General features: G+C 45.2%; 3 protein-coding genes across 14 annotated transcripts in view; 1 reads left to right on the top strand and 2 right to left on the bottom strand.

Moving 5' to 3' along the window:
* The first annotated feature begins 197 nt into the window (after positions 1–197).
* On the top strand, positions 198–5,203 carry LOC137892733 (alpha/beta hydrolase domain-containing protein 17A-like). 2 transcript variants are annotated; one of them, XM_068738081.1, is made up of 6 exons: positions 198–711; positions 1,453–1,539; positions 1,928–2,460; positions 2,700–2,894; positions 3,488–3,667; positions 4,079–5,203. In XM_068738081.1, exons 3-6 carry the CDS (start codon positions 1,928–1,930, stop codon positions 4,302–4,304), a joined length of 1,134 nt encoding a protein of 377 aa, XP_068594182.1. In that variant the 5' UTR covers positions 198–711; positions 1,453–1,539; the 3' UTR covers positions 4,305–5,203. The 2 variants fall into 2 exon arrangements, with proteins under 2 accessions (XP_068594182.1, XP_068594181.1); XM_068738080.1 differs by having other exon boundaries at positions 207–711; positions 1,925–2,460.
* A 3,368-nt stretch (positions 5,204–8,571) lies between these two features.
* LOC137892734 (GRAM domain-containing protein 2B-like) lies at positions 8,572–13,422 on the bottom strand. 2 transcript variants are annotated; one of them, XM_068738082.1, is made up of 13 exons: positions 12,979–13,422; positions 12,512–12,658; positions 12,351–12,417; positions 11,829–11,901; positions 11,496–11,599; positions 11,245–11,334; positions 10,549–10,620; positions 10,405–10,464; positions 10,158–10,257; positions 9,918–9,974; positions 9,648–9,735; positions 9,181–9,273; positions 8,572–8,654 (listed from the first exon to the last, which is right to left on the bottom strand). In XM_068738082.1, exons 1-13 carry the CDS (start codon positions 13,041–13,043, stop codon positions 8,639–8,641), a joined length of 1,032 nt encoding a protein of 343 aa, XP_068594183.1. In that variant the 5' UTR covers positions 13,044–13,422; the 3' UTR covers positions 8,572–8,638. The 2 variants fall into 2 exon arrangements, with proteins under 2 accessions (XP_068594183.1, XP_068594184.1); XM_068738083.1 differs by having other exon boundaries at positions 13,206–13,421.
* Positions 13,423–20,036: 6,614 nt separating this feature from the next.
* The window catches only part of LOC137892465 (receptor-type tyrosine-protein phosphatase S-like), a 49,663-nt gene continuing 45,440 nt past the window's right edge, over positions 20,037–24,259 (bottom strand). For 5 of the 10 annotated variants that reach the window (XM_068737609.1, XM_068737604.1, XM_068737605.1 and 2 more), the window contains 7 exons: positions 23,954–24,239; positions 23,025–23,203; positions 22,506–22,632; positions 22,266–22,391; positions 21,301–21,455; positions 21,031–21,166; positions 20,037–20,593 (listed from right to left, as the gene is read on the bottom strand). In XM_068737609.1, coding sequence (XP_068593710.1) covers positions 20,525–20,593; positions 21,031–21,166; positions 21,301–21,455; positions 22,266–22,391; positions 22,506–22,632; positions 23,025–23,203; positions 23,954–24,239 — 1,078 coding nt within the window. In that variant the 3' untranslated portion in view covers positions 20,037–20,524. Of the gene's footprint in view, positions 20,594–21,030; positions 21,167–21,300; positions 21,456–22,265; positions 22,392–22,499; positions 22,633–23,024; positions 23,204–23,953; positions 24,240–24,259 lie in introns of all 10 variants that reach the window. The other 5 variants (XM_068737601.1, XM_068737603.1, XM_068737606.1 and 2 more) reach the window with 1 other exon arrangement.

The raw sequence follows: 24,259 nt of genomic DNA, 5'->3' as shown, positions 1-24,259 counted from the left end.
AAGTAAATTCAGAAGATTATACTTATGTCATTTTAAATAATTATGTTTACACTGTGATATTACTATTTTTACTTGAGTAAAGGATCTGAATATATGCACCGGTTCTGGATATGGTTTTAAACATTTAGACTCACTGCAGTGCATATCAAACACTTTGAGTTTCCCATGTTGGATTGACTGTTTTATTTTTTTTAATTTTGTTCCCGGTTTTGTGTGTTATGTCATATTAATAATGTTTAATGACAGAATCCTATCAACTGAATCAAAAAAATAAAAATAAAGCCAGCCTTTTTTTAAAATAACTATTATGGTATTCGCTATAATATCAATATTGAGTAAACAAAATTGAAATGCTGTGAGCTCTTGACATTATTTAAATTAATCTGTTCACAATCCTGGAGAGATTCTCCCACTATTACACCGTTTATACGTGCGTTATAAATGGGATAATCCTAAATTATATCGAGGTAATAAAGTTTTTGAAAAAGGAATATGCCATTACGTCACTTCCGAGTTTAAGACAGTAGTAAAAAAAAAAAAAAAAAAAAAAATCTGGTTGCCATGAATTTCAGCTAGCTAGCCACCGACAACTGTCAACACCCTTTAGTAAAACCATCCATGTCAAGACTCAAGAGGAATAGTCGAAGTGTTGTGCCGCTTCTGTGTACACAAACGGGCACACCGGCCTGCCTGCCAACCGACCGTGAATCGGTAAGTAGCTAGCTTCGAGGCTAACGCTGGAGCGAGCTGCCGCTAGCTGGTTGCCCTGCTAACGATAAGTGATGCTATTTTGACTGTTAGCTGGCAGTAACCCGTGCAGCGGGCAATGTCAAAGAAGAGCAGCAGTGGTGTCGCTTATCTTCCTTTTCGCTTTCACGCGTGCTTTGTCGCCATTCTGCTCCCCCCCCCCCCCCTTATATGTGCCCACATCACCGGCTAACGTTAGAGGTTAATATCGTTGTTAACCATGTAGCCACCATTAGCATTATCAGTCGCTCCCCTGTCGCTGTCTTGTGTCTGTGTGTTGAGGGGGTGTTGTAATTAGTCACCGATGTCCACGACCGCATCAAGCCGTCGGCATCACTTTAATCTCGCAGTGAGATGTCAGCAGCATCAGCAAATGGCTGAATGCATGTATCTCCTGCCCAATTATATGCTAATTGGATACAGGAGCTGTGAAATGACAATAACAGCTAACTGTTATAATAAATCCGTTTTTCTGTTTAATATCTGTGCCCAGTGTCTGTGTGCTTCATTTGGTTCCATCTGCTATATTTGATAAAGCAAGAATGATTTTTAATCTTCATAATCTGCTACTTTATAATGACACAGCTGCTTAAAAAGACCAGGCTAACATGACTTTATGCCTTTATGTCTGGCGAGTTGTTGCATGACGTAGAGCCATTTCAATGTGTTATCCTTTCTTCTTTTTTTTTTTTTTTTTTGGTCAAGATCCTGCTGGTGCAGTGACTAGATCAGAAGACCTCGGCACCTGTGTGTACCACTTCTTTTAGAGACCCCGGGGATTTCTGAATCCAGGTATGTTCATAACTATATATGTGCAGGGTTTCCCCACAATAAATAAGGTTAGTAGATTTTTATCTTAATACCTTAATTTTACACATTTCCCCCCCCCCCCCCCCCCCCCCCCCCCGACATTGTAACGTTCTCCCCTGATCATAGCTGCGAAGCAAGTATAGGATGTGATCGGTCAATAAATCACCTGCTGATCTTTTTACGCGTCTCATCTCAAAACCAATTTTCTGTAGCTACTCTATGACAATTTAAACATTCCCCTCATTAGTTAAATACTTCGCCTTTACTGTGTTATATAGTGCCACTGTCATTTTCCCTGCTGTGAATCAGAGGTGAAAGCTTTTGTTCCTTTTTTTAAAAATGATTCTGTCTTTATTTTTTCTACCAGAAGATGAACGGTCTGTCCATACGAGAGCTATGCTGCCTGTTCTGCTGTCCCCCTTGCCCCAGCCGTATTGCAGCCAAACTGGCGTTTCTCCCCCCAGAGCCCACCTACGCCCTTCTCCCCGACACAGATCCAGGTGCCGGAGCCGGAACTGCTTCTGGGTCCGGTTCCGGGGCTGCTCAGCCTTCTCTTGGAGCACCAGGACTGCGTTCCCGGCTGGGCACTGGTAGTGGAGCTGACAAAGGAGGAGGAGGAGGTGGTGGTGGTGGTGCTGGAGGTGGGGCTGGTGGAGGAGTAGGAGGTGGAGGTGGAGGAGGAGGAGGAGGAGGAGCAGCAGCAGGTGGAGGAGGAGGAGGAGCAGGTGGAGGAGGTGGCAGCGGCAGCAGTTGGAGTGAGGGCAGGTGGAAGCTTCATCTAACAGAAAGAGCGGAGTTCCAGTATTCACAGAGAGAGCTGGATCTGACTGACGTATTCCTGACCAGATCTAGCCGAGGGAACAGGGTGGGGTGCATGTACATCCGCTGTGCCCCCAATGCCAGGTGAGACACACACACCACCAACACCCGAGACTGAAGACACACTGAAGACACACATCACAACCCTGTATCTGCGTGTTTTGCGTGCACTTTTAATAAGGGCGGGTTGCCTGTTTTTTGTAGGAAGTTTGAGGATTACATCCCATGTTCTTCTATCAGCTGGAGGCTCCGACAGTTCAGCGGTGTCCCTCAGCCGGCTGCCTAACTTCCTTCTTTGTCCTTCTACCTGCTCTGTCCCTCAGGTTTACCGTGTTGTTTTCCCACGGCAATGCAGTAGATCTGGGCCAGATGAGCAGCTTCTACATCGGCTTGGGCACGCGCATCAACTGCAACATCTTTTCCTACGATTACTCAGGCTACGGCGTTAGCACCGGCAAGCCCTCCGAGAAGAACCTATACGCTGACATCGACGCCGCCTGGCACGCCCTGCGCTCCCGGTAAGCAGGGAGGAAACCCCCGTTAACCGTCCGCACGGGATCCCGAAATGAACGGCCAAAAAGCACCACATGCCAGTTAATAAAGCGGCCGCTCGCGTCACTGGCCAGTAACCATTTGTCCCTGCCGACCGCGGCGTCCTCTCTCTGACCATCGGCCAGTCAAATCAAAGACAAACAACGGCTCTGCGTCTAAAAGACGGACGATTGGCCGTCGCGTTCTGTTGCTTTGCGTGAAGCCTCGGCATCTAAACTTCTGAAAAACGTTCCTCTTGCTCATCGGCTGCCAGCACGGTTACGGAGCCTAATGTCAGCAGGAACACAGAGGAACTTGAAACAATAAAACATTAAGCTAGTATTTCAACATGTTCGGTCATATACTGAGCTGATGATGTCAGACGTGGCTGGTGATAATTGTTACATTTCATGTTTTAATGGAATTGTAAACACTTTCATACTTGCAGAATAAAAGCAACTCTTATTTTTGTATTGTGTACTAAAACTCTGGTGTGTGTGTGTGTGTGTGTGTGTGTGTGTGTGTGTGTGTGTGTGTGTGTGTGTGTGTGTGTGTGTGTGTGTGTGTGTCGTCGTCTCAGGTATGGCATCAGTCCTGAGAATATCATCCTGTACGGACAGAGCATCGGCACGGTGCCCACGGTGGACTTGGCGTCCCGGTTCGAGTGTGCCGCTGTGGTCCTCCACTCCCCCCTCACCTCTGGAATGAGAGTGGCCTTCCCCGACACTAAGAAAACATACTGCTTTGATGCCTTCCCTAAGTAAGTCTCTTGATCGATGTTAAAAAAAAAAAAAAAAAAAAAATCTAAAATATGTTGTAAATACACAGCTTTGGGGAAGCATTATGGCCTCTGATGGTCGAATGCACTTATTGTAAGTCACTTTGGACAAACTCGGATCAATAAATAAAGTTGCGTGTTATGAAGATATACTGTGAGACGATAGGAGTCCCTCTGAGGCCACGCTTAAGTGTCTCTGGTTACATCAGACCAGTGTGGGCGGTGTTGTATATCATTGAGCACGTCTGAGTTACGGTAATAATGGATCTACAAGATGGGTTTTTTTTTTTTTGGCTGCAAATGTGACGACGTACCTTCTTGTTTGTCAGACGTTAGATTAGCCAAAAAAAAACATTAAAAAGCCTCCGTGGTTTCTTTTCTTTCTTCTCGCAGCATAGAGAAAGTGTCAAAGATCCCGTCTCCAGTGCTCATCATCCACGGTACGGAGGACGAGGTGATCGACTTCTCTCACGGCCTGGCCCTGTTCGAGCGCTGCCCCAAAGCCGTGGAGCCCCTCTGGGTGGAGGGAGCCGGTCACAACGACATTGAGCTTTACAGTCAGTACCTCGAGAGGCTACGGCGCTTCATCAACCAGGACCTGGCTGCACAGCACGCCTGAGAAACAAACAACGGCCTCTCTGCGTTTGTATGAATGACACTGTGTGTGTGTGTGTGTGTGTGTGTGTGTGTGTGTGTGTGTGTGTGTGTGTGTGTGTGTGTGTGTGTGTGTGTGTGTGTGTGTGTGTGTGTGTGTGTGTGTGTGTGTGAGAGAGAGAGAGAGAGAGAGAGAGAACGTGAGATTGACCTAAAACGATTTGTGATTATTTTTTTAATCACATCTGTGTGTCTTTGAAGCGGCACACCTTTTACGTTGGTTTTCGCGACAGTTTTTAACATCAGCAGCTGTGTCCATCCGCATGATGGAGTATGGTGAAAAAAAAACAAAAAACGCTAAAAACAAAAAGCTGAGATCAAACAACTTCACAAACTCGTTTTTTTTTTTTTTTTAAACGAGAGGATATTTATGAACCGCAGCGTTGAAATGTGTCACTAACATAACTTAAGAAGTATCCAGAAAAGGCACACAGATGTCATTTTTTTGGTGAACGTATGATTCGTGGATGAAATTGTATATTCATATCTCCAGGAACATGCGTGCACACGTGTGTGTGTGTTTGTGTGTGTGTGTGTGTGTGAGGCAGTGCTGAAAGAAGTGAAGGACATCCTGATGACTTGGGACATCTGCAAGTGGAGGACGCTAATTGAAACTTATCATTATCGATGTTATTTTTGTGAGTGTATTTATGAAGAATACCTCCACAGCTTGACCAGTTCTCTCTCCAGTGGACAAACGCCGCTGGTCGAGCATGTTCCCGCCCACTCCTCCTTTTACTTCCTGTTTACCTGTTAACGGACATCCCTCTGACTGCCAGGGCATTTCCCAAGTTGTTGTCCAGCTAACGCTAACCCTACTTTGTCCGTGCGGTTGTTGTTTTTTTTTTTTTTTGGGGGGGGGGGGGGGGGCCCAGCTCCCAGCTCCCAGCTCCCAGCTCCTTGCCTTTTTAGTCGTTACATAAGGACTAGTCTGGAATAGTGTCATAGCTTGTGTGGCTGTTGGGGGCGTCTCGTGCTCTCCCTCATTTTTAGACTCTTGAAAAGATCACAGAACGGCTAGCTTCCGCTTCATCTCCCGGCTGTGCTGTAGCTTTAGCCTTTTGACCCGTCCACACAATTGCAGCAGCGACTTTACAGGCAATTGTTTTCATCCCCCCCCCCCCCCTGTCGTTGCTTTTTCTCCCGCCATATTTGCGATGAAGAACGACGGCGAGCTTGAAACGAAGCGTCGACAGCGACACGGAGCGTCGCTCTGTGTGCGCGTGGACGTTTCTTTTGGCATTAAAAGAATAGCTGTAGAAGAAGTGCAGGTTTACTCGGTACCTGTCGCGTTAGGTGGGCTGGCTCTAACAGAAGGCTGTTGCCCGTCAGCGTTCACTGATGTGTGACGTTTTTAAAAGGTTGGGGAAAGACTGCACTGACTTAGTTAACGGCGGGATTAAGTCCGATTCAAAAGGTGTTGTTTGACATTTAGGCAAATACGCTAATTTGCTTCTTTTTTTTTTTTGCTGCGTTGTTGTAAGAGAAGCGTCACGCTGATGAACTCGTAGTCTTACGGCACAGTTTGTGTTAACAAGTCTCGTTCCAGTAGCTCTCATCACGAGGGTGAGTCAGCCTCTTGTTCATATGCACATTTCTTTTCTTCTTTTTTTTTAAACGTTTTTTTGTCTAGATGTAATTAATCCAAACGTGTTTGTCGTAGTGGGGGGGGGGGGGGGGGGGGGCAGGCAATGGGTTGTTGGTTTCAGAGCCACGCGTGTCGATGTCACGGGTGTGACGTCATGCCTACTACAGCTGTTTCTAAACCTCCGTGGCCCTAAATGTACAGGAGCTCTCTTATGGGTGGCAGCGCGCTTCATGTCTGACACGAGCCATATCTGAGCCTCTCACTGTTGGTGTGGTGCAGGTTCCACCACACACGCACACACACGCACACACACACACACACACACACACACACACACACACTATATGTACTGTAGAATACAGTATGTTGACACATTTATATATATCAGATCAAGCATGACAAAAGCAGGTCTTAAGTTCAGCACTATTGTACAAAGCATCCAAAGTGTAATAAGGGTATAAAATGTAAGTTTTGTGTGTCTTCATTATTATCGACTGTCTGTTACAGGCCAGCATCATGGATTACTAACGTCACATTTGAATAACTAGCGACAGGCCCCGTGTGTAGACAGTCCAAGAACTGATTTTTAATGGCTGCAAGGCTAGCGCCACATTTCAGATCTACACAAGACGCCTGGTGCATAAGAGACCCGTCAGTTTCAGTGATAGTAGCTGCGGGTTTTTGTCTTTTTTTTTTTTTTTTTAAGGGAACATGTACTGAACTAGCACTGATCCGATTACTCCATTGTGGGAGTACGAGCGGGTCTTGGTTGAACACAGCTCGCCCTCCCTGTCATCGCTTCTAAACAGGGAGTCTCTGTCCATTCCCATCCTGTGCTTTGTGTCTCTGATATTTATGTAATGGAAGTCTGTTACCGTCTTGGACCGAGGGGGCGGGGAGGGGGGGTCCGAGCTGACAGAAGAGTTAGAGAGAGAGAGGTATCGGCTCTCTGTGGAAGTAGAAGTAGGCCTCGGTTGTTCTTTCTCTTTTTTTTCCTGGACTTGTCATCGTGTTATCAGGGAAACCACTGGATCCACCTTTCATTCAGCGGGCTTAAGGAACGGGGTGGAGCCGTTTTATTGATGCACCACTACGGTCGATGTATATTGTATCCTCTGGCCCTGAATGTGTATTGATGGGGGTGGTGGGGGGGGGGGGGTTTGAACAGTGAAAACTGTATGCATGTCTATTGTGTTTTGCAAGGCGAGTGGTGGGGCGGGACGTTATCTCTATTATGTATTCTATGTGAGGATAAAGCTGAACTCATGGCATTGGAACATTGAAGTGCTTTTTGAAAAAAATAAGAAAAAAAAACGGGACGTTTATTTGATTTTTTTTTTTAAAAGATGCTGATACTAACCCATGTATTGTTATGAGTTTTGTGCTAGAGTTTGAGCGGGGCAGTGTTAGGTGGGGGGGGGGGGGCTAGACTATACTAGTGGGCTGTTTATATGGTTACTGTACTTACCTATTCTATTCTTTGTATTATGATTTGTAATTTTATGTTGCTTTTTTTGAACTGAGAATATGATGTAATGAATTATTCATGGGACTGAATCTTGACCTTTTTATGGACAACAAAATAATAATAAAAAAAAAAAGATCACTTATGTACAAAAATGTGACGCTGACTGTTTTTGAAAAATAAGTTAATAGGAATAAGTCTGGAAGATGGTGACACAAACATTAAATCCAGGAATTTGAAAATACTGGTTTCCAGGAAAATAGTTTAATAAATAGTTTAGTGAAGTTCAGTGAATATCAGATTCAAACATGTTTTAATTCACACAATATTAAGGCAGATGTACTGTCCCGTTTTTTGACACCACACATTAAACATTTGACAAAAGATTTAAATAACATTAATTAAGAAGTCGTTCAAGTGAAATCCTGCCTCGGTAACAGTGTTTAATGGGAGTGTCTGCCCTCTGCTGGCGGATTATTGTCACTCATGTTCCGAGATTCCAGCAGAAAATGGGAGCCCTCAATTAATAATGATGCACAAATCATTTTAAATTAGGCAACAATAAAGAGCTTATTTCACTTTGCGTGTGTGTGTGTGTGTGTGTGTGTGTTCTCACTGTTGCAGGTTTGTGTTGATCCAAGACAACGACGGCCAAGAAAGACTCCGGCGGACTCGGCTTGCTGAGCTGAGCTGTTCACCGGCCAGGAAATAAACATGGCTTCAGCAGTGCTGCCTCCATATGGGCTCAGTGCACGAGCTCCTCGCTGCAATATCTGATTTGTCAGCAGAGAACGGATGCGCTCCGAATAGAAATAACTGTCCCGGTGCTTCTCTGCCAACGCCGTCAGTCATCCGTGTGTGTGTGTGTGTGTGTGTGTGTGTGTGTGTGTGTGGCTGTGTGTGTGTGTGTGTGTGTGTGTGTGTGTGTGTGTGTGTGGGGCCCAGTTCAGACGCCGCCCAAAAAAAAAAAAAAAAAAGCATCTTATTGCCGAACCTGCATCCTCCGCAGGGAGGGCCTCTAACGCAGGAGATCGATCTCTGCTGTGAGAGAGCTCGTTTGTGCGCAATGTTGTAAATTTATCTGAAAGATGTAGCGCGTGTCAAATGGACCGAGTCTCACGGCTGAGATGCTTTTGGGAGTCCGTCTAGACGGGGATCAATGTGCAGCAGGATCCTGATGGAACGGTGTGCAGCGCCGCATTAGTTCCTAGAAGGGGTTTCGTTTGTCACGGTCCTCTCCCGCTGGCTACATCTGTTGGTACCTGCAACGGAAGAGGAAGCAGCATGAGGAGAGCACATGATAATAATCTCTGGAAAATACATATTTTATGTTCTAATCCTATGAAATATACGTGAATCTGTACAGTAACTACAGCTCTTAAAAGTGTAGTGGAGTAAAAAGTACAATATTCCCCTCTGACATGTGACACCTGGTGTAAAGTCAAAGCCCTAAGATGTACTTTTCAACACTGAGAATCACAAACTACATTCATTATTGACGGATCATGAACTTAATCTTTAAGGATTTAAGTGGAGTTATTATTCCGCGCCGTTGTTAAAACTGGTGCAGAGGATGTCTCCATGTAAATATTTAAGCGCATTCTTCCCAGTGGGTGTGACTCTATTCATCACTTTTGTCGTAAACCTGCTGAACGACTCTCTTCATGTCTTATCTGATAGTAATGGTTTTTAAAAAACGCCCCCAAAACTGGTTCCACTCATTTCACTTTTTCCCACGAGACCAGGTCTTTGTCTTCCTCCTCATTGTTGGTCCGTGCGTCGACTCACTCTTTGTGTTGTACGGATAACTCGGTCAGCTGCTCCTCCAGCGCTACGATCCTCAGCCCGATGTACCCGGACGCCAGCAGGAGCAGCACCATCCTGTGCAAAGCGACACAGTAACACAGTGTGCAATGACCCTCAGTACGATGCACTTTGTGCAGCGTGAATCAAAAACAGTCTCTTGTTCCTACGCTGTCTACTTCCATCCAGCTTCCAGATGTTCACCTGTTCACGCAGCGGTGGAAGAAGTGTTCACATTCTTCACTTCAGTAGAAGTTACAAAAGTACTTCATCACAACTAAAAAAAGTCCTGCATTCAAAAAGTTTTCCTTCAAAAGTAAAAGTTACAGAAATATGATGAGCTAAGTATTAAAAGCGACACTGTGTCAGTGTTGTATTATGATTGAGTGTATACAGTACTTGAGTACAGTACTTGAGTACAGTACCTAACTGTGTGAAACGGTGATACTCACAGCAGTATGTAGACGTAGAAGAGAGCGCCGACGCTCCTCGGTTCTCCGAGAACGAAGAGCGGCGAGACCCTCTGGACCCAGGACCCAGCTGGTCGAAAGAAGAATTGGTTCTTTAACGGCGCTCTCGCTCTCCTCTAAGCCTTATGGGTAACTGGACTATACGTTACAGTTAGCATGTCTATTTGTGACTTCTTTTACACACACACACACACACACACACACACACACACACACACACACACACACACACACACACACACACACACACACCTCTGTTGTCTTCGTCCGTTAAGCCGTTTTGAAAGGTGGAATTGCGTCTGGTGGGAGCTGGAAAGACATGAATATACATGTTGCATTCAGTAAAGAACCTTTTTCAACGTTATTATCCTAAATAGACAAATGTAATGTTTGAAAGACGCTGAAATTGCCCCCCCCCCCCCAAAAAAAAAAGACAGGATTAACCAGTGAGGATTACTCTGCTCTCCGTGTGTCTCATGATCCATTCCTCACCTTCACTGGTCGTCTGAGGAAAGCCGTTGTCAAGATGGACGCTGTCCTCTCTGCTGGGGTCACGATTTACGTAGTCCTCCAAACTCGAGTAACTGGAGGCCTGCAGACGAGGACAGAGACGCTGAAGGTTAAAGGCTCTGCTTGTCGCGCGTCATCACGCGCTCGCATTCAACTCCACTCGAGCTATAACCTCCAGTCCCTGAAATTCTGGGTTTTGGGTTTGAGTCGGACGAGCAGCCGGACGTACCGCGTCGTGATCCGCCTCGTTCTCTGCAGAGAACAGGTGAGGGCTGCTGCTGTTGACGCTCTGTTACAGACGAACACAGAGACACGGGTGAGACACGAGTTCAGACCGGTGCGTATTTGCGCACGAGGAGCGGTCGGATACTACCTGTGCGCGCGAACAGACAGTTTGGAGGAGTTTGTGACACATCTCCCGGTGCCTCAGAGACACAAAGGTGTGCTGAAGAGAGACGAGAGAGGCAGAGGAAAGGGTTAATTATGGAGCGAGACGACCTACGTCAACGTTAACGTTAAGACGACGTCTTGTCTTCACAAGCTGAATAATCATTTCTCTGGTTTCCTTGTATTGATCGCTAGTTAACGCTAGAACCACTGGACGCATTTGAGTCGAGCTGGATTAATTATTGATTCATTTATTATTAATAATTAGTTCATAGACTTGATAAATAAAGACACTACCGTTAATGTTTGATTTAATAGGGACATAGTATCGGCCGCTGACACAGCGTTTATAGCCTTAGCTAGTTTGGACTGCTCGTCCCTAAATAAACCATTGTACAAATATACATATTACAGCAAAAATACATGCAAAACAACATGAATAGATGATCTACTTTCAGTTGGTTAAGGAGCTCAACAACAGAGACATCTGTTTACAGGAGGGTTTACTCCCCACAGATGTGTTATAGTCAGAAACAAGAGGCCTGGGCGATTCGGTGGGTTTTCTATTTTTAATAATTGCAAAAGTCTGTTTCCTTTGGCTTCCTATCCAAGCACTTTGAACTGCAGTCATGACATTGTTCATCTTGTTATTCTAGAGCTCTCTAAAGTGGCGTCTTCTGACCTTCTCTCCATCAGCAGTTTGAATAGACAACATGGACAAAGTAGAGTTGTGTTTCTTCACCGCCTTGACGCTGGACGCAGGAATCACCACCTGCAACACGTGGACAAAAACACGTTTGAGTCTTGTCGCCTTGAAAGAGGACATTGCAGTCATATTTCACTTGTCCCCGATGTGACCCGAGAGACGTACCACCGAGGTAAAGAACCAGCTTGTTGTTTCATTTTCTAGAAGGGTTCCTACAATAACGTTACCTTGGTCGCCTTGAGCAGCACCGACGAGTGGAAACACACATAGTTCTCTGAGACAAAGAGTTTTCCGTGATACAGGACCTCCTTCTGCAGGGCACAGGTAAACGCTACAATAGAGAGACACACACACACACACACACACACACACACACACACACACACACACACACACACACACACACACACACACACACACACACACACACACACACACACACACACAGTATTAGGCACAGCACTTAATCAAACAGCAGGGACAAAGTGAGAAAAGGTCACAGCGTGATGTCATTTCCATAATCGATATTGCAGAATAAGTAGCGGTGACTCTCGACTCACTGTCTGTGAGACTCTCCCCCGCAGGAATCTCTTGGAACAGTTTGTGGAAGCTTTTGCTGTGCTTTAGGAAGCTCTGCAGGGGAAACAGTGGTGTTAAAACAATACTCGATATGTACCTGGGATTGTCTTAGATAAGAAACAGGTTTGGTGTTTGTCATCTGAAACAATTGACTTTAAAAAAGTATGGGTTTTTTTGGCCACTTGGGGGCAGCAGAAGTTGCGAACGCAACAGTGACATAACGTTGATATGGGGAACTTATGCAAACAATTGCTAACTTACACAATCTAGCAACATTATTATTCGTTTCATGTTTCTGTCCACCTGGTGAATATTCACCCTCTTTAACTCTCTCCAGCAACAACATGAGGGACACATCTGGCTCTTTAGCTGCTGAGCAGAGAGAGGGGTTTAAAGGCTTCTTTTCTCTGAAAACAGCTGCATCTAAACAAAGAGCTGAAACTCACTAGGAAGCTCTGGAGGAGAACACATTTGTGTTGCAGGATGACGAGAAGCAGTCTTACATTTTTATGGAGGAGCCCGTCTGAACGCTCAACGTTCTCCTCTGCTATGCTCTGCTGCCTGAGGACACTAAAGAGAACACATCAGTACTTTGCCCGGATACCAGATTTAATTGTGTTTTTTTTTTCTTAATCCAAGCGGCAGCGTTGAAGGCAGAGTGTACCTGGGGGACGTGCCGGAGGTGAAGCTGTGGTTCAGCTCCTGGATCTCCAGTCGGGCGTCGTCCAGACTTTGACATTGTCTGGACTTCTTACTGCTAAACATGCTGCTGCCTCTTCTTCCTTCGAGGACTTCAACTCCGTCCAGACAGCTGTCCGAAGAACACGAAGTAAACAACGACATAAAGTTAAAAAAAATAATAATAATATGGTGTATGACTGCGTCGGGCTAATTGTCAGCTCGTTAGACCTGTGGTTAGTCTGCTGTCTCCAGGCAACACAAACGATGTCTGGACAGAGGGTTCAATTTAAAAAAAAAACAGCAGCTACAAACACTGGAAACGTAACCAGATCATGGAGATCGAGGGAGACGTGTGCACAGATAATATGTAAAATATACAATACTTGAAGGTCATTTCAACAGCACATGTGACAGAGAGATGTTCAGGAACGATGATGCATCTATACTTACATGGAGCTGTCCAGCGAGAATCTCCTACATCTCACAGTCATGATGGAAAATAAACACGCACGCATGAAGTGAACGTCTCTCCTTAATGCCTTTTCGCTCTCTCAAGTTGACAAACTGATATTGTGAGTGAATTTTTTTTTTTTTGGCTTTGCTTCCCTGGAAGTAACCCCGAGGCAACGTTAAGTCAGAGAGAGACAGGTAAGACACACAACGTGAACACAGCCTACCTTTAAGACGAGCTTGTGTTCAGTCAAACCAATCAGCGATGGCGGGAGGAGGAGTCTCTACGGGCGGTACTACCCTCAACCTTTTGACACAGACACTCACGTGCCTAAAAGCACACAATGTGACACAGGTATGCAGAGATGGCTATCGCCACAGTCAGCTGCCATGTAAGCTGCCCGGCCTGCCCAGATTGAGATCAAGGAAGGATGAACTAACCTACAACTTGATGAGATGAGATGCAACAAAAAAACCCAACTTTTTTTTTTAACAAACATGACATGACAAATATTTACATTTGTCAAAGACATTTAAGAATATATAACATATTCTAAAAATAAATACGCAGGACGTTGTCGTACATTACATTTACATTACTGTCATTTAGCAGACGCTTTTATCCAAAGCGACTTACAATTCAGTATCTATCTACACACCGTAGACGCAGCTACGGGAGACATTTTGGGGTTAAGTGTCTCTTGCTCAAGGACACATTGACATGAGACTAGCGGAGCAGGAGCCGGGGATCGAACCCGCCGACCCTCTGATTGAAAGGCGGGCCTGCTCTCCACTTAGCCACGGTCTCCCCATCGTAGAAGACCTTCGCGCTGTTTGTCAAACAGAGGTACAAGAACAGCAACGATGCAGCACTTTGAGAAAACACAGTGGTGCTTGGCTGCAGGTCACGAGTTCAGACTTCCAATATTGTGAACAATAACCTCTCGATCAGGCGAGCGCCGCCTCGATCCTCCACACCGCACAGCTCTGAGGAGGAAGCAGATCGTGTGAGATGTGTGTAATTGGGTGAAGTGGAAAGTGAGTCATTGTTTTTTTGTGCCGTTTGTATTCTGCTCAGATAGAAGAGAGACATTTTTTTTTCCATCAATAGAATTTGATTTGTACTTTCATAGTAAATGCTTTTGTCAGTGATTTATGAATTGTGTCGCACACAGCGACGGTCTGAAGATTTAGCTTTAGAAATGGTTTCACAGTTTTTTGGGTCGTTAGTTTGAAAATGTTCGTGCATCACTAGGGTTTCATTTCATATCAATGATATTTTCTTTCTTTTTTTGAGTATGAAGCACAGCAAGACGTTGACAGTCAGTGCTGAATATTGCTAGTAGAATTTTTGCATTTTGAACGTTTCCACAAACAGTGTTTTAGTTCAAACGTTGAGCTGGACAGCGTGCGTCGTCACAAGTATGACTTACATTTTGCAATCTGCTTGTGAAGAAATGCGCCGTCTCTGCAGGTTCTACTGGTGTCATGTAAAAAATGTAATAATGTGAAACCATTCAGAGAAAAATGGAGTAATTTATGATAATGGTTTTATAATCAACATTTCATAGCCTTGCAGAGTTCTGATGATTTTTGTATTGTATGTATGGCTGAATAGTAAACAGTATGCCGTGTTACAATCCACAGGGAAACATTGACCTCTATGATTTTGTGATATGAATCGTCACCATGCGAGGCTGAAAGAAAACTAAAACAGCTATCTGCACATCAACTTCCTTGTGCTTCGTCTCAACACACCCGAAGACGGAAATACTCTGATTAAGAGTTATGAAAGCAGTCAAACAACCGCGCATGCATTTCACTGTGATGGACTTCCTTTTCTTTTCTGCCTGACAGATTTCAAGGTTGTAGCAGGTTAAAGGTTGTAGCTAAATCCCGCTCAGCAACCCTTAACGCGCCATCCTGGTCCTGGACAACATGGGGACGAAGTGAAAAACACGTGTAGAGCTATTCTGACTGAGATCTGAGACGGTTTCATTTTGAGTTAAATGCAGATTACGTGTCCTCGTGCAGGAGTGTGTGCCTGCATGCGCTGCAAACACGCTGTACAAGGAGCACATTCCTCTTCATCGCCTAATCACAAGCATAGCGCGAGTAGTCTAAAGAATGTTATTGATGTAAACAAAGGGTGAACTAAAGACGTCTTTCAAATGTACTTGGATTCATGATCACTCTGTCTTTCCTGGTAGCTGTACTGTCTGTGTTAACAGCTCTGACGCTACACAAGTCAGATTTACAGATACATGAACCCAATAGAGACGCTTAAATCACCATTCAACTGGCAGCCTGACCACTGACTACTGGTTGTTTTTCATATCAGCATTCTTTACACACACATTAAAGTACATATGTGATTCCACCGGGACGTTTCAGAAGCGGAGCGCTCGCGAGCGCTAACCGCGAAAATCGTGAGATTCCTCGATAATCTGCGTAACAACCCCGGATGTATAAAGAGAACAACAAACACATAAAAGGTTACTTTACCTGTCCGATGGTGAACTGCTGTTGATTTGTTCATATTTCACTGTTTTTTGAGACATTGTTAAGCTTAGGTATTGAATTTTACATTTTTGTGGTCCAAGCAAAATATAAGAAGAAGAAGAGAAGTGTAGAAGAAGAGCAAAAGACAGAACAAGCAAGGAACCCGACCCGTGGGCTCTCGCTCGCCCCCTTCAGTGAGGCAGAGGTAGTGTTCGCCTCTCTGTGCTTTTTCACTGCGGTTTAACGTCAGATCAGCAACACTAAATATGTTCTACACAGACGTGAGATACATTATTCTATGGAAAGAAAGGACATATAATAAAAGAGTCTACATATATTACAGTGGTGACAAACAATGAGACAGAAAAAGACTCAACAGTTAGTGAGGATTCACAGTGAGGTGAGGAACAGCTGGTCACTGTCTCACCTCACTGTGTCCTCTGTTTGAACAGGACATGAGAAGAGATTTTGATTATAAAAATGCTTGAAATGATTGGAATCATACAGAAATTACATTTATAGCACATATCAGTAGAGAAATATTAATATTTATTTTAGCATTATTTGTATTGCTCTGCCTCACCTGTCTCCCCTGACCGCACGTCCCTGGTTAACAGACTCATTTTCTTTCTTGCCATGAATTAGATAGTTGGTTAGCTTAGCCTAGCACAAAGACTGGAAATGGGGGTAGCAGCTAGCTAGCTTTGACCAAAATCCCACTACAAACATCTCTAGAGCTGACTAATTAACACATTAGTTTAATCTGTGCAAAAAAAACAAAGTGTAACAATGACACGGGTTTCTGTTACCGTCGGACAGAGCAAAAGTAACGTTAGCTGTGTTCACCTAGCTGTTAGCTGTGTGTCCACCTAGCTGTTAGCTGTGTGTTCACCTGACTGTTAGCTGTGTGTTCACCTGACTGTTAGCTGTGTGTTCACCTGACTGTTAGCTGTGTGTTCACCTGACTGTTAGCTGTGTTCATCTGACTGTTAGCTGTGTGTTCACTTGACTGTTAGCTGTGTTCTCACCTGACTGTTAGCTGTGTTCACCTGACTGTTAGCTGTGTTCACCTGACTGTTAGCTGTGTGTTCACCTGACTGTTAGCTGTGTGTTCACCTGACTGTTAGCTGTGTTCACCTGACTGTTAGCTGTGTTCACCTGACAGTTAGTGTGTCCACTTGACTGTTAGCTGTGTGTTCACCTGACTGTTAGCGGTAGTCACCTGACTGTTAGCAGTAGTCACCTGACTGTTAGCTGTGTGTTCACCTGACTGTTAGCTGTGTTCACCTGACTGTTAGCTGTGTTCACCTGACAGTTAGTGTGTCCACTTGACTGTTAGCTGTGTGTTCACCTGACTGTTAGCGGTAGTCACCTGACTGTTAGCGGTAGTCACCTGACTGTTAGCTGGGTGTTCACCTGACTGTTAGCTGTGTGTTCACCTGACTGTTAGCTGGGTGTTCACCTGACTGTTAGCGGTAGTCACCTTACTGTTAGCTGTGTGTTCACCTGACTGTTAACTGTGATCACCTGACTGTCACAGTGTCCACAGGTGTTTTCACTTATTCTTGCTGATTGGACCTCTCGCTCAGGTCGAAGGTGGGCTGACGCTTTGATGGGAATTTATTGGGTCAACAAATCTCCATCTACCAATTAGAATGACGATGGGACAATTTGCCCCGCCCTAACAGGTGCAACAAAGCCACCCTGAGAAGAGGTCTGATCTAATCAACCAGATTAACTGCACCTTGTCTTTCAAATGTCAGGAATGAGGTTTCACGCTGGAGATTCGCACGTTTTAATGCTCATGTCATCTGAGAGTTTGTAAAATGTAATATCTCACTTTGATAAACAACGTTAAGTATTTTAATCATCATACTACCAGCAGTGGTTAACGTGGGAATCTTTCCCATCTCTACAATCCATCCCATGTATGACACGGGTGTGACGTCATCCCTCTGTCCCTGCACTGTAACTGCTGCAGCTGAAGTTACAGTAGAACCGAATGCAAGTTCATCTTGTGGCTTTGCGTCGAGTGTATTTAGTAGAAGCTTGCTGCAGTGACAGGAGCGCTCTTCTCTCTTCAGACTTACTTTGGTCCCATCTAGTGGACGAGGAATGAACAACAAAGAGGGAAAAAAAAAAAAGACGCACTGAAATCAAGCAGCTCATTGTGCTGTATATCCAATCATCCTGCTTTTAATACAAAGTCAAGATACAATATCTACATCCATGGTTTTGAAAGGAAAGAACAGGTACATAAGTGAGGGGGATGGCATCATCACAGCTCGCCCTCAACACATTTCATTTTATGTTCCACGTGTGCGGCTTTTATATTTCTCTTGACAACAATAATCATTGGAAATCGAAGGGATAACATATTTCGTATATGTCGCACACTGTCAAGACGTCTGCACCACACATCGATTTCATATCAGAATATTTTCAGATACAAACAGTAAGGTTTGAGGGCGTGTGTAGCCGGGCCACCGTCAACCCATTCTCTGTCAAAAATACACTTGCTACCATTCGCTTTCCAGCTAACTAAATACCAGCAGCTTGTCTGAGGTTCTCACCAACAAGTCCGCTCTATACGTCTATCTTCTCGGATGCCCTTAAGCCTATCGCAGCGGGGCTGACCATACCTGGTGCTATGATCACACCACTAGCTGTTGCTATGGAGGATGAGTGTGTGTGTGTGTGTGTGTGTGTGGGGGGGGGGGGGGGGGGGGGGGGGGGGGGGGGGGGGCATCAGTAGGGCATCACTGTAAACTTAAACTAGGTCTGCCTCTAATGTACATCTCTAGCTAACTAGTCGGACATCAGTAATCAGTATCAAATAGCACCCTACACAGAGGGCATACTTTATAATAATAAAGCAAATAAAAAAGCACCAAAACTGACCATTCAAAATAAAATAAAAAAACAAACAGTGACAATATCGTACTTTAACATTGGCTCGCCAAAGAAACAAGTAAACAACGTCTTATTGGTTATAGTTGCTAGATATCCCAAATAAATAGGTTTAAAAACAAACGTAAAAAGTAACAAAATAGAATAATAAATATCTTTAAAAAAAATCATATGAAATAAATATGACAAGTGAACGATAACAATAAGGCTTTTTTTTTTTTCTGCGACAATAAGAACTACATCACATCCAATCCCACGTTATATCTTGTGCTCAGACGTATGTAACTGTACTGTATAGGACTCCAATGATAGTCTGTATGTACAAAATGTGTGAAATCGCCGGGGGGGGGGGGGGGGGGGATGCACTGGAACATCGCTGTGCTCTTCAATCACCACGTGGGACCAATTATGATTATATGTCAAATCAATAAAAGATACACACATATATATATATATATATATATATATATATATATATATATATATATATATATATATATATATAGCGATATCACGGACTTGTGCAGTTGTCTTGGAGGAGTTCGGAGAGGAAAACGTAATTTGGTTAAGTCGGGTTGTTCTGTACAGCGTGATTTAGCAACAGAGACACTTTTAAATGGAGTTCATGTGGAGGAGGGACAGTTGACCGTTCAATTCACCAAATGCGCTGAATGGTTTTGTTTTTTTTGGGGGGTGGGGGGATTTTCTCTCATCGTCTTTCACTGCCAGCATCCTTAAATAGCTAAAACACCAGATTGAATGAACTGCAAAGTGTTCGCTCTCAGAGGAGGAAGATGATTGGGAAACAAACGTTCCTCCTCGGTTCAAGATACGGTGTGACAATAAAAGTGTAGCAACACAACGCATGAACACTAAGCAGCGTGTTTAAACACGAGACAGGAGTCAGCATAAGGCAAAGACGTACAGTTAAAAAAAAACACACACACGAAAAAAAAAAAAAAATCATGTCGGCAGAAATGGGACGAGAAGTGCTTTTAACAAGGATTGAAGCTCAATTCTGTCATTAGCGTTTCTTTCATTAATTAAAGCACTGCTGAGCGGACACAATGACGGGCTGACTTCGAGAGGAGAGGAGTCGGAGGATGAACGAGGACCACGGCAAATAACAAGCAAGCTCTGTTTAACGAAGGACGCGCTGGGCGACAAAATCTCGGCCCGGCTGAGGATACGACGGGCTCCGTGGGGGAGCGTGAACTGATCCTCGGGCCCCGCGTGTTAAAGAGCGGTCTCCGGCTCTGACTTTATGCTATGCTGGATAAAAGAGGGAGCCGCCTCTATGTCGTAGGCCACACAGCTCGCGTTCACGCTGCGTGGTTTCTCTTGGCACTGTGCGTCGGGTAAAGGAGCTGTCCGCATGCTTCTCCAACCGTCCTCTCAGGGTGTCGAGTTCTCCGCTTCAGGCTGCTTCTGCTGAGACACTTACCGAGTCATCCGCTTTTTAAACTATACGATCAGAGCCGTCTGCGGCGGCGGTCGACACCTTTGAAACAGACTCACGGACACATAGAAATGTTCACCTTTGCACTTTGTAACCTCTTAGTACACCAAACCAGTAGATACAAAGTTGAGGATAAAAAGCCCATTTAGGGTGCAGCAAATATCCAGGCTCTTTGTGTGTGTGTGTGTGTGTGTGTGTGTGTGTGTGTGTGTGTGTGTGTGTGTGTTTTTTTTTTTTATACACATTTAGTATCATAATTCCTGTTCAGAAGCTGTTTGTATTTCACTTGTTCATATTGGAGATAGCTGACCACAACACACATGTATTATACGTCCTTCACACTGGAACACTGAGGTAAGTATATGGATTACACATGGATAGTCTGCACACCCCCCACCAGCTCCCTCAGGGAAACCCCCTTGATGAGTGTGGGGTGCTGCTAGACACAGATTTCTTGTTGCTGTTTTTTGTTGTTGCTTTTTTTGTCCTTGTCGGTGTAGAATTCATCTTTGAGTCTTGCTCCCGGTGTGGGTGGGGTGGGGGGGGGGGGGGGTGGGGGAGGAAAGGTCAAACGTTCACGTTATTTCCAGCCGTCTTTTTCTCTCTGTTTTTCCCTCGTCTGGTTTGTTTGTGGACCTCGAAGCAGAGAGACGGGACGGTCGGTTGTCTCTTCACTTACGTTGCATAGTGGTCAAAGCTCCCCAGGTACTCCAGCGCCGCCTGGTAGCAGAACTGGTACTCATCCTGGGTGACAAAGTGAGAGGGGGAAACGGCCATTTGAAACAAAAGGAACGTTTGTATTCTTGCTTTAAAACACACCTTTGTTCCTATTCGCTGATTAAAACTCAACGGGGAAGATGGAATGCACAGTAAAATAAGCACATTTTGAAATATGATATAGATAAATAGATAAAGCTACATGTTTTAGAAGTTTTTTTTAAGATGGTACAATGCATGTTCATCGGTGTATAGGAGGGATGATGTGTTTTTTTTTTGAAGACAGAAGGTACAAATATTCTATATTTCTATTTATTCTATATATAACAGTACAAATATCACTGGATTTGTGTACAAATATTGGCTTTGAGCAGTCCCGACAGTGTGCCGCATCGGGGCTGATCCTTGCTAGTGTCTGTCCCGCCTGATGAATCAGTGAGTCCCACATGCCGCTCGCTGTTTACCTCAGTCTGCACCATGGCCGGTCTCTGTGTGCGCAGCATTTTGACAGTCTGGAAGATGTCCACCGCCCCTTCGTAGCGCATCCTCTCCAGGACAATACTCAGAGTGATGAAGACACCTGTCCGCCCCACGCCAGCACTGCCGCCATAAAGGAAAGCGTTTGACTATGCAGCTCACAACGTGCTCCGTTCTGACCAACCCACTGCAGTTATGAATATGCAATTAAATGCACTTTTAATGAGCAACGAAGGGTTGAATCGCGAGCCGCTTACCTGCAGTGAACGCTGATTGGTCCGTCCTGGCCAAACTGCTCCTTGGTTTTGTGCACTTGGCCAATGAAGTCGATGAAGCCCTCCCCAGATTTGGGCACACCTTGCTCCGGCCAATCGGTGAACTGGAACTGACGCACTGTCCGCGACTGGCCGTCCTGAGGGAGCGAAGGAAACGAGCGGCGGAGAACGATTTTACTGAGAACCTGCGGGTTTCCTCGAATCTGAGAGTGCATCTGATGTCTTTTTAACTCGTATGTTTATGCTTGAAAGGTGTAGTTCTTGTTTATGTGAGGTGATTATTTTAAGAGCTCATTCTTGCTATATTGAGTGAGGAGTGAGACTCTGCCAGGCAATATCCTCCCCCCCCCCTTTCTAATGATTACTGTTATCTGACGCTGGATCAGAGGCTGTGGTTAACTTCAGGCTGTAACGTCAGTACGTCTGCCATTGTCAGCCACTCAGTAGGCAATTACATCTTTTCTCTTCTGCTCAGCCTTTCTGACTCCCCTTTAATGGAGATCAATAGAGCATCTGTCGATGTGGCGTCAGGGCAGGACAGGCTTAACTGGAGTTATCTATGACTGGCTGGTATGTGCGCGAGAGGAAGTGCACACACACACACACACACACACACACACACACACACACACACACACACACACACACACACACACACACACACACACACACACATGTTGTCAAGGTGATTCGGAGACAGCACGGTTGAATGAGTAATCTAGGGATAGCGCTAACCTTTTGTGTAACACACATTCACATACAACACACACGCCAAGCGACACACGCTACAGGTCGATAGGACAACGCTTCGCACCGCTGCCTTCCAGCAGCGCTGATGGATTGGGCCACAGAGCAGAGGAGTCAAGGAGTGTAACGTTACAACTGCCGTTTGAATAAAACATACAACGGCGGGACAAAGTCTTTAAACGCGCACGGCGTGAACTCACCCTGGCGTCCGTAACTTTGAACTCCCGGAGGATGTACTGAGGCATGTTGTACTCAGCCATGGGGTCCACCACGAAGTACTGGTACCTGGCGGAGCGCTCAGCGGGCCAGTACTGGTGACACTTCTCCTGAGACCGCAGGACGGAACAGAAAAAGGTTTGATGACAGTGAGTGCGGGGCTGACGTTTGCTGTTATTTGTGTGACTTTGCGTGTGCGCCGCGTATACTCAATTTACCCCTACCCGTCCCATTTCTCTCAGCTTAGTGAGCATGACCACGATGGTGGAGTTGTGTTCCCACAGCATCCGCCAGAAATCCTCCGTAGTCTCAGCCAGTGGGCCCTGGGTGGCGATGTAGCCTCTCTGCTGCCTACACACACACACACACACACACACACACACACACACACACACACACACACACACACACACATACATTAAGACGCCATCTCCTCCATTCCTTCCTCCTGTTTTCCCCTCTGTCAAGCATCAGAACGAAAAAGGGGGTCAGCTTAAGGCAAGGAGAGGAACAGTCAAAACATGTGTGTACAACCACTCCGAATGCCTGAATCATCAGAAGCACCGGGACCGAAGCGAGCGCTGTGTAGCGAGACAAATAGTGGGAACATGAATACAGTAATGACGGATCTGACAGGACGTGACAGGTGGGAGCGCCGTGGTGAAAAGCTATCCGATCCTTTCCCCTCATCAAGCCGTCATAAGAGGACAAGGGGATCAGGTCACGTTAGTGTTTTTATATACCTGTATCCGTCTATGTAGCTGGCGTTGATGTAGTCGGAGCCCTCCAGGCCTCTGATTGGCTGGAGGCAGACGCGGGTGGTTTCGTAGGGCATGATGTTGACCAGTCGGTTCTTGAACTTGTTGCAAGGCAGGTTGGCCGTGACGAACCGGGACGTGTGGGCTTTGGTGTTAGCCAGCCGCTGGATGGTGCGAGAAAACGTCAAAGTTTTATACACTAATCTCAAGAAGAAGATCTAACGAAGCAAAACTGACTTGACATGCAAGAGTGCAGGATCGTTCAGGATCGTTCAGGATCATTCAGGATTGTTCAGGATCATTCAGGACATTCAGGATCGTTTAGGATCATTCAGGATCGTTTAGGATCGTTTAGGATCGTTTAGGATCATTCAGGATCGTTTAGGATCGTTTAGGATCATTCAGGATCATTCAGGATCGTTCAGGATCGTTTAGGATCATTCAGGATCGTTTAGGATCATTCAGGATCATTCAGGATCGTTCAGGATCGTTCAGGATCGTTTAGGATCATTCAGGATCATTCAGGATCGTTCAGGATCATTCAGGATCATTCAGGATAATTCAGGATCAATTGCCTGGTTAGCTAATGTGTAAGGCCACTCTAGTGGGTCCCCAAAATAAATAAATAAATAAATCTGAAGTTTTAAGAAAATATGTCTGTATTTGTATTTTTTCTTGTTTCACAAAATGTTCATTAATTACTTGTTTTTATATATTTGTATTTGTATTCTTCATGGGTTTGTGTATTAATCAAGTCAAACAATTTCAGAAAGGAAAAGCAATCTCATGTTGAACTTCTCACGGACTTGTGCAACAAGAGATTATAAGTAGAAATGCTTTATGAGCCACTTTTCTAATCTCATAATGTCATTTAGTACGTGACCTTTGCCCCCTGCCCCTCCCCCCCCCCCTACCTTGAACTCCAGCTCCATGCCAGTGATGTGCTCCCCAGGCTCCACCTTGGACAGCTTCTGCATGTAGGAGAACAGACTCCTGGCGGCCACCTCGGTGTTCCCGCAGGCCACGGCCTCCAGCAGGGCCTCGTGGATGAAGCTGTATTGGTCCTCCGTCTGCACCATGTAGTTCCTCTGCGAGCGCATCAGGGTCACGTGACCGTAGATGTCCACGGTGCGCTCGTGTCGAATGCGCTCCAGCATGGCGTCGATGACAATGAAACAGCCAGTGCGACCAACACCGGCACTAACAGAGGGAGAGGAACA

The sequence above is a fragment of the Cebidichthys violaceus genome, unplaced genomic scaffold (assembly GCF_023349555.1).
Source record: "Cebidichthys violaceus isolate CVI_PGR_0920_01 unplaced genomic scaffold, fCebVio1.0.p SCAF_8, whole genome shotgun sequence".
In the NCBI taxonomy this organism is placed as follows: domain Eukaryota; kingdom Metazoa; phylum Chordata; class Actinopteri; order Perciformes; family Stichaeidae; genus Cebidichthys; species Cebidichthys violaceus.
This window is presented reverse-complemented; position numbering and strand designations above follow the sequence as displayed.